This window comes from Agrilus planipennis, unplaced genomic scaffold, assembly GCF_000699045.2.
Source record: "Agrilus planipennis isolate EAB-ADULT unplaced genomic scaffold, Apla_2.0 scaffold651, whole genome shotgun sequence".
In the NCBI taxonomy this organism is placed as follows: Eukaryota; Metazoa; Arthropoda; class Insecta; order Coleoptera; family Buprestidae; genus Agrilus; species Agrilus planipennis.
This window is the reverse complement of record NW_020439301.1, coordinates 1-15,015: the sequence shown is the minus strand read 5'-3', so window position 1 is coordinate 15,015 and position 15,015 is coordinate 1. Positions and strand designations below refer to the sequence as shown.

Sequence of the window (15,015 nt, the reverse complement as noted above, 5' to 3'; positions counted from 1 at the left end):
ATGGCAGGAAATGTAATATAACTTTTTACTCGATTGTATAACTTTGGATTTTAATAGTTCATATATTGCATATGTTTGTGTGCTTTGCATTATTAGTATTTTTTGTAGGTATAGCATAACTAATCGGTCGGTTTGAAAGAAAATTCACTGGCATATCGGGAGTTGTATCTATCAATGTGTCTTGCCCATATGTGAAGAAAATTGTCCACATGACCTTTTCAATTTTTGTTTGCTACATCTAATTTTTTCTGATATGACACTCGCACTTTTGAAGGTTTTCCTTTTAAAAAAAATTGCTTTCATTTAATTTCTTAGTTGTAATTATAGAGTTCTTGAATATCTTTATAATATTTGTAAAAAATAATATATGGAACGGATATTATTAGACACATACTAAGGCAGTAACACCATAAAATTTTAGTACGTTTGTTTTGATTTTTAGTGCCAAAAAACTCAGCTGTGGCGTCGTAGTAAAGGAAATAGTATCACAGTAAGGTCTACAACCTTTATTTCCTGATAACACTTCCTCCTTCAAATTGCTCTACATTTAGACACCATTTGATAAAAACAACACTCTATACAATAACAAGAATTATTTAATATGTATTTATCTAAATTTCGACATTAGTCTTATAATTGTTATTTTTTTTGTATGGTAGAATGATTTAGCGACGTACATAACTGCATGATTTATTGCGGTTTTGTGGCATATTACACACCATTAATTATTGTTGTTATTGTACAGTATTATCGTTTTAAATGATTGCTGCAACGTGAATATTCTGATTTATATTGCGACTTATACTGATTGTAAATAGGTATTAATTCTTTTTCTTTTTTCGTTAGGGATGGGTCAAGCTGTAGATTTTTCAAAATATTTCTCAAAAATTGCATAATTCTACAATTTTCTCATTCAGATTGTTATTAGTCTCGCTACGACAAAGTATTAGTGTCCAGAGATTACGAAAAGAGTACTTGTATCTCGTGTTCAGTGAATAATTTTTATTTTAATTTAATTCGGTGATTAATACTTACTTATCCTGTATAATTTTCATGCTAAATATAATATGCATAACTTCTAAAAAGCAATTTATTCTTTTTATGGGCATTAAAAAACATTTTGAGGAAGACTCATTTAGATTTGTTAACATTGTGAATACATAAAACTAGCAACTACAACCAGCAAAACAAATTTTGTAAGCAATCTAAACNGACATTGGCGCGTGCAGATCTTAACAATTTCTTCGAGCTTTACTTTCATTTTATCAGGCTATCTGTACAAATTAATTTTTTGAAGTGATCATGAAAGAACATTGATTGATTAAAAGAATTTGTACATGTTTTATTTTTATGGCTTTCGAGACTTAATTTAATATTTTAAATCTTTCTTCTGTTAGCTACAAACTGGACTATTTTTGAACATACATAGTTAGGTATCCTGAAAATTGCTTCACAGTTCTATTTTCATAAAACTTTTGTTTTTACTGATTTGTGATATTAAAGATTTTTATAGCAGTAGTTATTTCAATTTTATTGTAGGTACTTGACGAAATGTATTTGATCGTGTGACAAAAATGTTGTAGCGTTTTCGTAATATTGCCCCTTTCTCATTTACGACTATTTCTAATTGCCGGCCGTTGTCATACAGATTTCGTAATAAAAGAAACCAAGGCATAAAACGGTATTTCTGTGCAGAACTTAACTATTTACTCAGACAAAGTTAATTGCAATAATAATCACCATGTTACCTTTAAACTAACATTTCAAGGCAATAAAAAAATACAGGCAATTGTTGTTGACAATTATTTATTTAAACGTAGCTGTTTTATATAGTAATTGGGTTTTTTTTTAAGTGTAATAATTTATTGATATTTCATCTAACCTTTGGTCAAAAAGTAATTTACATTCTAAAACAAAATTAACTATCTCTTTTCGTTGAATTTTTATAATAATTATTGTTAGTCTTTGTTTCTTACAATACGTTGTGGAAAATAAAAAGTTGTAAAAAATACATTTTACGCACTAATGAACATAACATGTATATGCAGTTGAAGACGTTTAAAAAATGATTGTAATGTCCGGCTATCTAGTCATTATATAATCTGAACCAAACATAAAATTATATGTCTACCATGGTATGTTTAGTATAGTAAACTTTCTAACTTTCTTCAGTTCCATATGTTTAATTATATTTACTTCAAGATTGTTGAAACTTTTTTAATAAAAGAACTACAGTCACATAAAGTTAAGGAAGACTTTATTTGTTTCAAAACGTTTAGACAATCTTTTCATGAAAAGGATTGTAGAAATGTTTAAAGAAATTGTTATTCTTCAGAATTGCTTTAAATTTCGTAGTTAAAAAAACGCAAAGATCAACCTCTTACGGTTGAAAATGATGAAGAAGAAAAATGACTTATCTACCATGTAGAGCGTAAACAGCTGCATGCTTTCCCTTTAACGGAGTAACGAAGTCATTTTTACTTTTTTCTTTTAATAAATGTTAAGTACCGTTAACAAGTATGAAGTTCACAGAAGGTATTTTCAATGTTATTTAGCTACAGATAGCAAACGTTTCAGAAGAAATAAAAATTGAAAACTTTTTCTCTGACACTATTGAATATTTTATAAATTAAACACGGTTTTTTTGGAAATTGTAAACAAATTTACATCTTAATAAGTTTTTATGGTCAACATGGCAGGAAATGTAATATAACTTTTTACTCGATTGTATAACTTTGGATTTTAATAGTTCATATATTGCATATGTTTGTGTGCTTTGCATTATTATTTTTTTTTGTAGGTATAGCATAACTAATCGGTCGGTTTGTATTGATAGAGAATTTTATACTTAATAAAAGCGTGAAGTTTAACTTTTTTCCTAGCATTTTATTTTAATCGATTTGCAGAAAACGATTTAAACAGCGATAATTATTGAACAGACGCTACGAGTTACGCTAAAAGTGTGACTCATTATGAACGGAGTTGAAGGAAAAAACATTCACATGTTCTGCTTGTACCTAATTACACATTTTTTTAAACGATAAAATAACAATTGCATTTTTTCTTTCAGGGAAATTCTCACATTCACCACTTGACAATTAATTATAATTTAAATGGAAAAGACTGCATTTTAGATCTGAATTTAAATAAGGACCTTATACCTAAGGGTTATTTTCATAAATATCAAAACAATGGATCTGACGTTGTTTATAAACCTAACTCTGAGGTGTGTTGCAATTGAATTTTCAAAAAATATTCCACTTTAGAAGATTATTAAAAAAAAAATCTTTCAGGACATAGAGTTATGCCATTATAATGGAAAAATTAGGGGTATCAAAAATTCGTGGGTAGCACTATCCACATGTCATAAAGGGATAGCAGGGGTTATATATGATGGCGAAGAAATGCATTACATCGAAAAAGGTAAAGACAATCATCGTGGTCATATCAACGGGACCCATTACCTTTATAAACATTCCGATTTGAAGGAAAATAATAAGACGTGTGGATATGGAAACGGAAAACACAATCACAGTCACAAAGAATCAAACGAATTTAATAGAATTTTGAGGGTAAATATCTTTTACAAAAAAAATTACTTATAGTGGAAGCCTTAAATTAAAGTGGTTCAATATTTCAGTACAAAAGGGCATTAGAAGATACAAATATGATAAAAGGTCCTTACAACGCAAACAAACAATCCCGCTATGTAGAATTATTGTTAGTAATTGACAATCGGGAATACAAGGAATTAGGGGAGAACACCAAAAGAATAGATTTGCATTGCAAAGATATTGTAAATATTATAAATTCCGTAAGTAATTTAATTACAGCTGCAATAGAATCGACGAATTGTTTTAATTATGTCCTATTTTACTTTGTAGCTCTATGCTCCCTTGAATATTTTCGTGGCCCTCGTAGGGGTGGAAATATGGTCTGAATATGATCAGATCGATTTAGTACTTAACGGCGACACAACACTTACAAATTTTCTACACTACAGGAAAGAAAAATTAATCAAACAACACCCCAATGATAATGCTCAACTTTTAACGTGAGTCGAAGGTAATGCGTTGTTTTCTATATTTTTTATTTATTGTTGATTGTTTTTAGTAAATTTAATTTTGACAATGGGGTCGTCGGTAAAGCGTTAAAGGGTCCAATTTGTACAATTGAATATTCCGGTGGTGTAAATACAGACCATTCGCCAGTCGTTGGGTTGGTTGCTACCACAGTTGCTCACGAAATGGGACATAATTTTGGTACGAATTTTTTCTAATGCAAATTTTATTTCTGATAACGACATTAGTACCTTTGTCCTTATTAAGGTATGGAGCATGACACTAACGTTTGCTCATGTCCGGACGACCGTTGCATTATGGCGCCGTCCAGCTCGTCGGTGCCGCCGACGCACTGGTCTTCCTGTAGTTTAGAATACTTGGCTTTGGCTTTCGAACATGGCATGGACTACTGCTTAAGGAACAAACCAGTCGCGTTATTCGACAGCCCAGTTTGCGGGAACGGTTTTGTCGAACCGGGAGAACAGTGCGACTGCGGTCTTCCAGAACACTGTGATAACACCTGCTGTAACGCATCCAGCTGCATGTTGTACAGCAACGCCACTTGTGCCACAGGAGAATGCTGTGATTTAAAAGTAAGATTTATTTTTTCTATCAGTCGACTAAACCAAAGGAAGAGGCACCATGTAGTAAATTTATAACGATATTTTCGTTTAAACAAGTTAATTTGTATTAACATGTTCAAGTCTTTAATAGGCTTTGAAAAAGTTGGATATCATGCCTAGATAAGGCTCTAAAGTGGTTAATGATTGTGTTAATAGTCGTAAGTAATTATTTCCAAGTCTGCAGTTTGCCTTTCTTACTAAACGCTTTTGCAGTTTACAGTTAATTATTCGTTTATTTATGCAAATTAAATGTACTGGAATAAGTCTTATAAAAGTTAAAAGTTTTTCCTAACGCTCGGTAATTGAAACGTTAAACTTGAACTTAATCATTTTTTTTTTCAGTTAGACTTTCTAATAAATAATTATAACTATTACAGACGAATAAATTTATTGTTGCATAACGTAAAGTACTTATTAAACTTGATAGGATTTTCTTTTGAAAGACTTGATTTGTTCTTCTATTCTGGCGGTGTTTCCAGACTTGTCGACCAAAAGCTGCAGGAACCCTTTGCAGATCTGCAGATTACGAATGCGATCTACCAGAGTACTGCACTGGCCAGTCCGAATATTGTCCGAAGGATATTTATAAAATTGATACCGAACCATGTGATAATGGAAAGGTAATAAATAATAACATTAATTGAGGTACATAGTTCATAAATTTTGGGTTACTTGCAGGCGTATTGCTATCAAGGATTCTGCAGAACGCGGTCTGATCAATGCAAACTGTTATGGGGTGACACGGGGAAGTCCAGCGACGATCAGTGCTACAAAATGAACACCAAGGGTTCTCGTAACGGAAATTGCGGCTATTATAAGTTAAATCAATCGTACTTCAAGTGTCGTGACGAGTATGTTGTTTTGAAATACTTATTTATTTACAATTATTTAATTACTGAAACACAATTAATTGCAGAGACGTTTTGTGTGGAATGCTTCACTGCAGGCATTTGAACGAACGTTTGGAGTTTGGAATGGAATCTGTGGCCATAATTTCTCATACGTTTATAAACCTGAAAGGTTCGATTATTCCTTGTCGAACAGCTTTAGTGGATTTGGGTATTAACCAAGTGGATCCTGGCTTGGCACCTGACGGTGCGAAATGTGGAGATGGAAAGGTTTGAAAATTGACATATAATATTTTGGTGTACCGTATAACTATTGTTTATTAACACTTTGATTATTTTTAAAGATGTGTGTAAATCAACGGTGCTTATCAGTCGAAAGTCTCAGGAAAGCATCTCCGTCTTGTCCAAACGACTGTAATGGAAACGGGTATTGTAACAGTCTTGGTCACTGCCATTGTAAAGACGGTTTTGCCCCACCTTTCTGTGATTATCCTGGACCAGGAGGGTCCGAAGATAGTGGACCTGCTTCTGATCCAAACGGTAAGAAAACTAAATACTGTCTTCCTATGTCTATCATTAATCATGTTTCTGTTTATAATATGTCTCTAACTGGTCCTTTATGTCTCAGAAAATGACCTACCATACCATCCTATTTCAGCTTTCCCTTATTGACTACTATAGCGCCCTTCGTTCTGCCACTCATTCCAATACCTGCTCATATCTGATCTTTTTTGATAAAAGCAATTCGATACTGGGCTATTCTTTATATTGTCTTTTAGTATTAATGATGTAGTCCTTCATGAGTTAGAAGATAACTTACCATTTCATCCTGTTTCTGCTTTCCCTTATTGACTACTACAGCGCCCTTCGTTCTGCCAATTAATCCAATGCTTCCATACTTCCTCATGTCTGACCTTTTTGATAAAAGCAATTCGACATTGGTCTATTCTTTATATTGTCTTTATCACTTTTGGTATTAATTGTTCAGTATTTTTATGGCATTTTTGTTTCAGCTCAACGAGTTTTCGTGACTGTAATGTTCATAATATTTTTGGGTATAATTCCTGCCTTGGCCATCATCGGTTTCCTAAGCTACTACACCCGACACAATCTGAAGCTCCTTTGGAAGAAGTCAGCAGCAATGTACGTAGTTGATTTGATATGTAACCAATGTCGGCATGTCACGGCTGCATGTAAAGGTGTTGGTCGTACTGTCTCTTGTTCTAAGCCCACAATATCCACAATTTCCCAAAATGTAACGGCAAAAAGTGATTGTTCAGTGCAAAAACACGAAATCGAACCCGCCAAACTAATATCAACTACTAATCCAGCTATTATTGACAAGAGTTCTTCCATTAACAAAATTGTTCCTATTTATGATAACGTGCCTATACCTTCGGGTAGTAGAAACTCCGAACCTCGGGTTATGTTCAAAAAAAGTAGTCCCAAAATTTTAAAGGTTGAGGCCAAGCCCTGGAGAAGTTCCAGTAGTGAGACTGAAGAAATTTATGAGGAAATCGATCTTNTAAACAAAACGAAGCTGTACACATAGCTTTGCACAGGGTAGCTTATGCTTTTTTGCTCCCTACAGGAAGAAACCTCCACCGAAACCCCGTGGCATGTCACCATTTCAAGCACCTGAAGCTACAAAACAAACGGAAGACAATCATTCTCTACTTCAGAACGAATCGTCGCAATCATTCCAAAGTGAGTTTTTCGGTCATTTCAAAGGCTTTTCTATAGCGCCTGCTAAGAAAGAAGAACCAGAAGTTATCAGGCCAGCACCCCCAGTGCCTCCAGCGATTCCCGTTACACCCAAAGTTGCTTCTATCCAGAAGCCGCCGCCAGCAGTTCCCATTGCTCCAACTGTTACAATAGTTAAAAGTCCTAATTTGGGAAGATCGAAAACGACAGCAGGTACAAAAATCAGCAACACATTAAACAAGCCAATAGTGCGTGCACAGTCGAATGCCAAAGCAAACAACATAGCTACCACCATTTCTACAATTCATAACACATCAGCGGCACCTGCGTTGCCCCCTTTGAACCCCGGAGCACACCCAAGACCCATAATTTCTTCACCAATTTTGGAAAACTCAACTTGTACAGCAAAAGAACTGGTTTCTCCTTTAAAAAATGCTGCAACAAAAGTACCACTTAGACCAGCCCCTACTTCACCCGCATCCAATTCACGTCCACTTTCAAGTCCAGACGCTATGCCCCTGGTAATCGAGGAAGAAAAAAAGACAGCTAATAAAGACAGTGCTCTGAATCGTATCGCTTCGTTTTTGAAATCTGGCGATAAAAGTATACTCCACAGCACAGGAACATTGCCAAGGAAGCAAGCGGTGGAAATGAAACAGAAAAAGACACTGGACAAAAATGTTCTACGTACAATTGAAATATCTCATCCTATTCCCCTAAGTGATATTCCATTGGCAAAAACAGCACTTCCTGTTGAAGGAGACGAAAAAGAACGAAAAGTCGTAGTTATGCGCGCTCAAAGTATGCGGGGGGACGCAGTAACTAAAAGACCAAATATTCCAAATTTCGGATCAATGAGACAAGCTCATGGAGCAAAACGACCGGTCAGTATTCCATCCGGCGTTCGTCCTAAAAGTCCTCCACCCCCAAGACCAAACCCTCATCAGAATCAATCAGAAAAAGAGAAAACGTGTGGAAGTAATAAAAAGTTAGTAACTTCCAACAAAAATGCTTCTCAAAATCAGTACGACGATTGCTTAAATCAGATAACAACATCGAGAAGCGAAGATTCGGTTGGAAATGACAACATATACGCTGTAATCGATGAATCTCCCCCAAAACCGATAGTGCCCCATGAAAATAACAAGAGCAGTTCAGCTTCTAGCGAAAGCGTAGGACTTTTGGGCGAGATCGTTTCCGAAATTCAAAATCGCAATTTAGATTCTATTTATTCAACGTCGACTCTGGCCAGAAAGAAAAAGGAAAAGGAAGAACAGGAAAGAAACGCTTTAGAGGGTCAGGATCAGGTAGTGGACCCTCTTGAAACATATGTGAATACTGCCAGTTTATACAAAGTACCTGACAGTTCTTATAGCAATATGAACAAATCGAGTGCTAGTTCTACTTCAAGCGGTTACATAAACCCATCGTCTGTTAATCCCCCGATTAAGGGTACGGACGACGTAAAAGATCCGAGCAAAACTATAACTAACAATGTAAAAGATGAATTAAAATCTTCGCCGAAAAAACCACCTGTAATTTCGGTGAAACCCAATAGTGTAAGTGACTCAAAAAACACTGTAGGTGCTAACGCGAAACAAACTGGAACTTCGTCCAGCAGTAGTAACAGTAATAATAGTGATAGTAGCGAACAAAAAAGTTATAAACCTTTTTCAACTATATTACAAAGATCTCAAGGTCCCATTGCAGCTTTCTACAAAAGTAATCCGAGCCCATCGTCTCCAAAGAAACTAAATTTTGACAAATCCGAGAGTGCAAACGATAAAAAATCGGCAACAACAAAGCCTCCAGGTCGCCAAACGACTCCTCCTAACTTACGAACGAGAATATCGTCGCCAACAAGGACTGCCCCAGCAACTCCCAAGAATAACACGAAAACTTTAAATAATAATAGTCCTGATCTTGTAACAAGTTGTTCGACCAGCAGCAGAACACCAAGTGGTGGCATTTCGAAATCTCCAGATGTCCTTAATGGAGGGAACTCAACTGCCAGAAAGCCCAACATCCCAAATCCACCCAAGGTTGCTACGAAGATTAACAAGTCGCTGACTGTCAGTGCCAAATTGCCCACTGACAAGAAACCAAAAATTAGTGAAAATAAACCGTCTGTCGCTACTAAAGTGGTGAAACACAATTCTGATGCTGGCATTGGAAATAAGAGTATTTCAGTTGGTGCGAAAACGGTTGCTAAACAGAATTCAACAGTTGCCTCGTTGCAACAGAAATTCGAAAACAAACCTGTCACAATAGCAAAAGTTGCAGCCGCGAAAAGTAAGTGATTTAATTATTTATTAATAGACGTTTATATTTCATTTACATTATTGATATTATTCGAGATACTATCCAAAAGTAGACCGACAATGCAATAAACCAAAATTGCGTAGATAGTTTATTCCTTGACCAGGGTTTAAAAGAACATTATTTTTTTTTTACAGTATTGAAGTTTTTTTTTGTAATTAGTAAGTATCCATTTGTGCCTAACTAAATTTGGTAGCAGATTTTAGCAGCTTGTATAGTAACTTTTTTTTACTACTTAATTACTGTATAATATGTTAGCACATTTAAATTTAAAAAGTAAGTGATTTTCTGTTGGAAAAGTAAAAAATAGATCCTGATAAGGAATTAGATATTAATTTAATTATTATGATTTTTGTGTGTGATAAAAATTATTTTTAGTTAGATTCCCATCGAAGTATCTGAATATAATACTTTAGTGTTTAAGAAAATGAAAAGTCTCGATTTACGAAAGAATGGGATCAAAAAAAGTAATTAATTAGTTTGTTTGTGAATTTTGTGATATTGTTCATCACTATGTTTAGTGCTTCTTTTTTGCAAACATTTCTTTATCAGCAAAGATAAATATGTACTGAGCATTGATTGACTGATTATGATAAATTTGTAGGCACTCGTATAATTTTTAACATTTACTATAAATAATATTATATTGGCATTTAACTAGTCGTTACCAATTATTAATTACACTTTAATTTTTTGTTACTTTGACGACAATCCACTAATAAGGTATAATAAACAAAGTACTAGCTTGAACGATAAGAAGTGTATATACTCTTTGTATATAACGCCAAAGACTATTACTGTATTTATACTCGATTAATTTTTCGAAAGTACACTTTGTTAAAAAATATCTAACATTTTTTTTTCATTTATTTAGTCCTTCGCTTCCAATTTTCTCTCCTTTTACCTCCGTTACGTACCGATATTTTTGATTTATTAAAAATAAATAATTTAAATTTATTGTATAGCAAGAACAACAATATCAATCTGAATTATTATTACAACAAGTGGCAACCGTAAATAAGCGACTTCTCTTTCGAGCCCTCAGTGCTAACCATTGCTGTTGATTAGGCACATACATTTCTGCAGGCATCAACTGTGTGCTGTCTGAACTATCTGAACCATAATCTTCTAAAAAAGTTATCTTTTTTTGTAATGTTACCATCTATTAGCATCCTTACTCACCCATTTTTTGAAACTTATCCTCCATTTTTATCTTTTCCCCAGGCGATCTTAGCAATAATTTTCCAACCCCCTCGCACCTTCTGAGTACTTCGTTCCTTAACATTTTCTTTCGCGTTTCTTGACTGATATCTTTGCAATTTACGATCCACGTTCCAATAGAGTAAAAGTCTGTCAAGAGTTGATAAGCACCGTAATGAGAAAACTTTATTTTATTTGCATAAATATGGTCCAATAAACATTCGCACATTATTTTTAATACCATGTTGCTTATGTTCACGTCGTGTGTCGCCATCAGAAGTGGGGCCAGCACTTCGTCTAAAATTATTTTATTAATTATACATGTATTATATGTTTGTTATTAATTTTTATTACTTAAATATTGCTCAATGTATGGACTTGGCTGGTCAGGCATTTTCTGACCAACTTGTTTCCAGTACTTATTATTGGGAAAAATCATTTGTAGATGAGCCAAACTCACTGTCCTGCAGATTTTACACAAGTTGTCCACGCAAAGTTTAGGAGCTGCCTGTAAATTTTAATTATCGAGTCTGTTATTAAGTACAACAGCATTGCTTACTTTTAACTTTTCATGGTTTTCTTTTACTTCGGATATCAGTTTCTCCCTCATTTTTGCGCACACTTCTACGTGAACCCCCAAGCCCCCTTTCTGAATTTCTGGCAAATGGCAAGCCATTCGGAGGTCGTCCAATTGCCCTAAGAAATTATTTATATCACAATGTGTAATCATAAAAAAATTGTCGACATCCCAATTGTTTGCCAGTCTTTTTGTTTCGCCCATTGCCCATAATCTTGTTGTATGTATCGAATGATCTAAGAGATTTTATTAATTTATTATCGATAAACTCCTTATAAATTAAGTCACCTAATCTATGAAAAATTGGTATCTGTTCCACTAATGGTAGTTCATCCAATGGGGCCCCCAAAATCCAATCGTTGGTGACTTCGCACTGGTTACACAAATACACGAGATTACTCAGCATGGTACTGAACAGGCGTCCAGTTTGAAGTGTGTAAGGAGCCTTCGAAGCGATTAAAGCTAATTGAAATTGTTGATCCCATGAAGTCAAAACAACGTGGACGCCTAAAGCATCTGCCAAACTGGTAAGTGCCGCCAGGACAAAGTCTGGTAACTTAACTGAAATAAATAAATAATTAATGCAGACCGTCAAAAAAACGGTTTAAACAACCTTTTGGTATTAATTGGTTTATCCATTCTCTTAAATGTTGACTGGAATGAGGTGGTCTTGCACTTAAGGGAGACGCACCCCACCAGAGTATAACGTGCTCTAAGAAAGTCCCCACCTCAATCCATAATATTAATTGATAATAATTTAGTAATGCTTTTTTAGCATCTTCCTTGATTTCAATTTCACCTTTAAATAGAAGTTTAATGACTAATTAAATAAAATTTAAAATAAAAGAAAATAAAAAGCAATCGTTTTAAAATATAAATAAGGCATTGCTTTGTAATAAAAAGCAAAATAAAAATAAATGAACGATTTATTTGACATCCAAACACAATTAAGTACTTGAATATTTTGGTCTCGTTATGATATCTTTATCTAGCATATTTGGAGAAATTTCTTTAGTTTTTATCAATATTTGTAAAGCTTTGTTTTCTTCACTGGCCAATAATTCCTCAATTGCTATAAAGCAGTGATCTGTTTGCATTTCTTCAAATTTACTTTTAGATGCATTTTCAGCAGCCTGTAGTGGAGACATGTGGTTTGCAATGGCCCTAAAAATTGTCTAAAATAAATTAAAACTGAAACAACATATGCATTCAAGATAGAGTTAGGTAGTACTTACTTGTAAATTTCAACACTTGAACTATCAGACGTACTGTCCTCTTCAGTGGCATCATAAGACTTGTAAACATCCAGTAAACAGTCAATGAGTTTATGACAGCATGTTTCAGCCCTATTTTGGGATAATATTTGTAATAAAGTTGATACGGAAATCCTTTTTAAGGGGTACAATAAATAGGGACACATATTACTACATATACAGGCGTCTTCTGATAATTTTTGTTTATTGTCTATGTCCAAACATTCGTTGTACATGTTTGAAATCCTGCAAATTATCAATTTTTAATAAGTTAATCAGCATGTTTTTACGGATCTAAATAAGGTACGTTTACCTTAAAATGAGAATCAAAAAATTTTGCCCATAATTAACAAACAAACTTAAAAGTTTCTGCACAAGTTTTCTTATTGAATATAAAAGCTTGATCTTTGCTTTCTGCAGAGTATTTTGCCAATAAGATGATTTAAAAGATGCTATGGGGGGACCAGTTATGTTCAGTTTATTAAAAACTTTTTTAAAACTGTCTACAGTACTTTCCACTTCGTTTGCAAGGGTTTCCAGTTCCTGAAATTTAAATTGCACTGATTTAAATGAGTCGTTTGAAAGAAAATAAACAGTACATTTTAAATAAATTACCTTTAGTATATATTCTCCGGTAATAATGGCTTCTGGATCGTTAGTACAAGTTTCAATATTCCAAACAAATTTTTCAATATTTTCGAAAAGCTTAATTGCTGAATGTTCTAATTGTCTGCATCCACTAAATAAATTCATGTGTTCTTCACTTTCCAATGGTAACCATTTAGTAATTGTCATAATATTTCTCGACATATTGGTATAAATAAGTCTGTTTTGGCAAATTTCACGAAATTACTTATTTTTAAGTTTCCCATTTATTCACATTGAAAATAATCATTAATAATAATATGAGAAATAATTGTGCAGATGATGTAAACACATAATTTTTTCAATGTAAACAGTGAAAATTATAAAATTTGTAAACGTTTCCTTGGTAACAATTTAAAGAGAGGTCAATGAGGAAAATTTCTTAATATTCAATCCAGATTTTTGTTTTTAGATCTGTATGGTTCTTACTAAATATCTCCTTTTGCTTCAATAAATAAGTTAATAACAAATAAATAAATAAAGAGTAAAGCATAAAAAATAAGAAATACTCGGTAAAGTAATTAAACAAATACTGAATAAAATGAATAAATGGATAAACATGTAAATAATAAAGAAATAAATAAATTTTCTATTGCAATAATTAGTGTTTAAGCCAATAAATAATACAATTAAATTTTAAATATATTAATATAATGTTCTTAACGTTTTGTATGCAACCCAACATACAACTCATATACGGTTTTGCATACCTGCAAGGAAATATTGAATTTAAAAAGAACGACCTTGACTATAAACGTCAAACCTTTCTAACCTCAAAATACTAGGGTATGAAAATGAGAATTTTATCTTAAATTCCGATAAATAATTCAGTGTTATTTAATTAAACGTGTTAACATACATAACTAGAAAAAGTTAAAATTCAGACATTACAACCTTTTTTAGTTTTATTGTGTGTGTTTAGTTTTTGTGCCAATTGCCCTTTGGTCCGTTGGTGCTTTTTAATGTTGCTAACTATTAATTTCATTGATTTATTAATGTTTTAATCAAAAGTATGTTTGTAAATGGAACAATTACAATTTTGTACGGTTCACAAACAGGAAATTCACAAGATGTTGCTGAGAGGATTTGGAGAGAATCAAAACGTTTTTACTTTACTGGGTCTGTTAAACCTATGGATGAATATAATATAAAAGACTTAATTGCAGAAAAGTGCGTTATATTTGTTTGCTCAACAACAGGCCAGGGTGAAGAACCTGATAATATGAAAATGTTTTGGAAATTTCTTCTAAGAAAAAATCTTCCCCTTGATTCCCTTTCAAACCTCAAGTAAGTGTCAGTTACTACTTACAAAACTTTTCCTTTATTCCATAATCATTTTAGATTTGCTGTCTTGGGTTTGGGAGATTCAAGTTATGCTAAGTTTAATTTTGCAGCTAAAAGGTTGCACAAAAGATTATTACAATTAGGAGGTAAAGTCTTGGTTAATATGGGCTTAGCAGATGACCAGCATGATCTTGGATATGATGCTGTGGTAGATCCATGGATTGAAAATTTGTGGAATGAAGTATTAAAGATTTATCCTTTACCTAGTAGTATAGAACCCCTTCCTAAACACATGAAGATTAATCCTAGGTAAAATTTATTAATCTTGTAATTAAGCATTACTAATATTATTTTGCTTTGTATAGATGGTCTGTTTCTACATTCTTAAAACCAAACAGCAGTCTTAGGAATGGTTCAATGTACTATTCAACTCGATCTAACAAAGAGTTTTTTGTTACTATTAAAGATAACTTAAGGACCACTGATGGTTCACATTTCCAG

The 15,015-nt window shown here is 33.3% G+C and overlaps 2 protein-coding genes and 1 pseudogene across 3 annotated transcripts; 2 read left to right on the top strand and 1 right to left on the bottom strand.

The window, feature by feature from the left end:
* The first annotated feature begins 3,306 nt into the window (after window positions 1–3,306).
* LOC112905610 lies at window positions 3,307–10,402 on the top strand. The gene is made up of 11 exons (XM_025978344.1): window positions 3,307–3,572; window positions 3,641–3,814; window positions 3,885–4,054; window positions 4,114–4,262; window positions 4,329–4,654; window positions 5,164–5,304; window positions 5,363–5,535; window positions 5,601–5,802; window positions 5,877–6,072; window positions 6,546–6,675; window positions 7,124–10,402. Exons 1-11 carry the CDS (start codon window positions 3,405–3,407, stop codon window positions 9,534–9,536), a joined length of 4,242 nt encoding a protein of 1,413 aa, XP_025834129.1. The 5' UTR covers window positions 3,307–3,404; the 3' UTR covers window positions 9,537–10,402.
* An 82-nt stretch (window positions 10,403–10,484) lies between these two features.
* Window positions 10,485–13,696, bottom strand: LOC108743606. 2 transcript variants are annotated; one of them, XM_018479184.2, is made up of 10 exons: window positions 13,201–13,696; window positions 12,899–13,128; window positions 12,568–12,831; window positions 12,288–12,496; window positions 11,946–12,131; window positions 11,621–11,893; window positions 11,315–11,568; window positions 11,110–11,263; window positions 10,738–11,052; window positions 10,485–10,683 (listed from the first exon to the last, which is right to left on the bottom strand). In XM_018479184.2, the coding sequence occupies exons 1-10, from the start codon at window positions 13,393–13,395 to the stop codon at window positions 10,535–10,537; spliced, it is 2,229 nt and encodes a 742-aa protein (XP_018334686.1). In that variant the 5' UTR covers window positions 13,396–13,696; the 3' UTR covers window positions 10,485–10,534. The 2 variants fall into 2 exon arrangements, with proteins under 2 accessions (XP_018334686.1, XP_018334687.1); XM_018479185.2 differs by having other exon boundaries at window positions 11,315–11,451; window positions 13,201–13,695.
* LOC108743608 lies at window positions 11,785–15,009 on the top strand (annotated as a pseudogene).
* The last annotated feature ends 6 nt before the right edge of the window (window positions 15,010–15,015 follow it).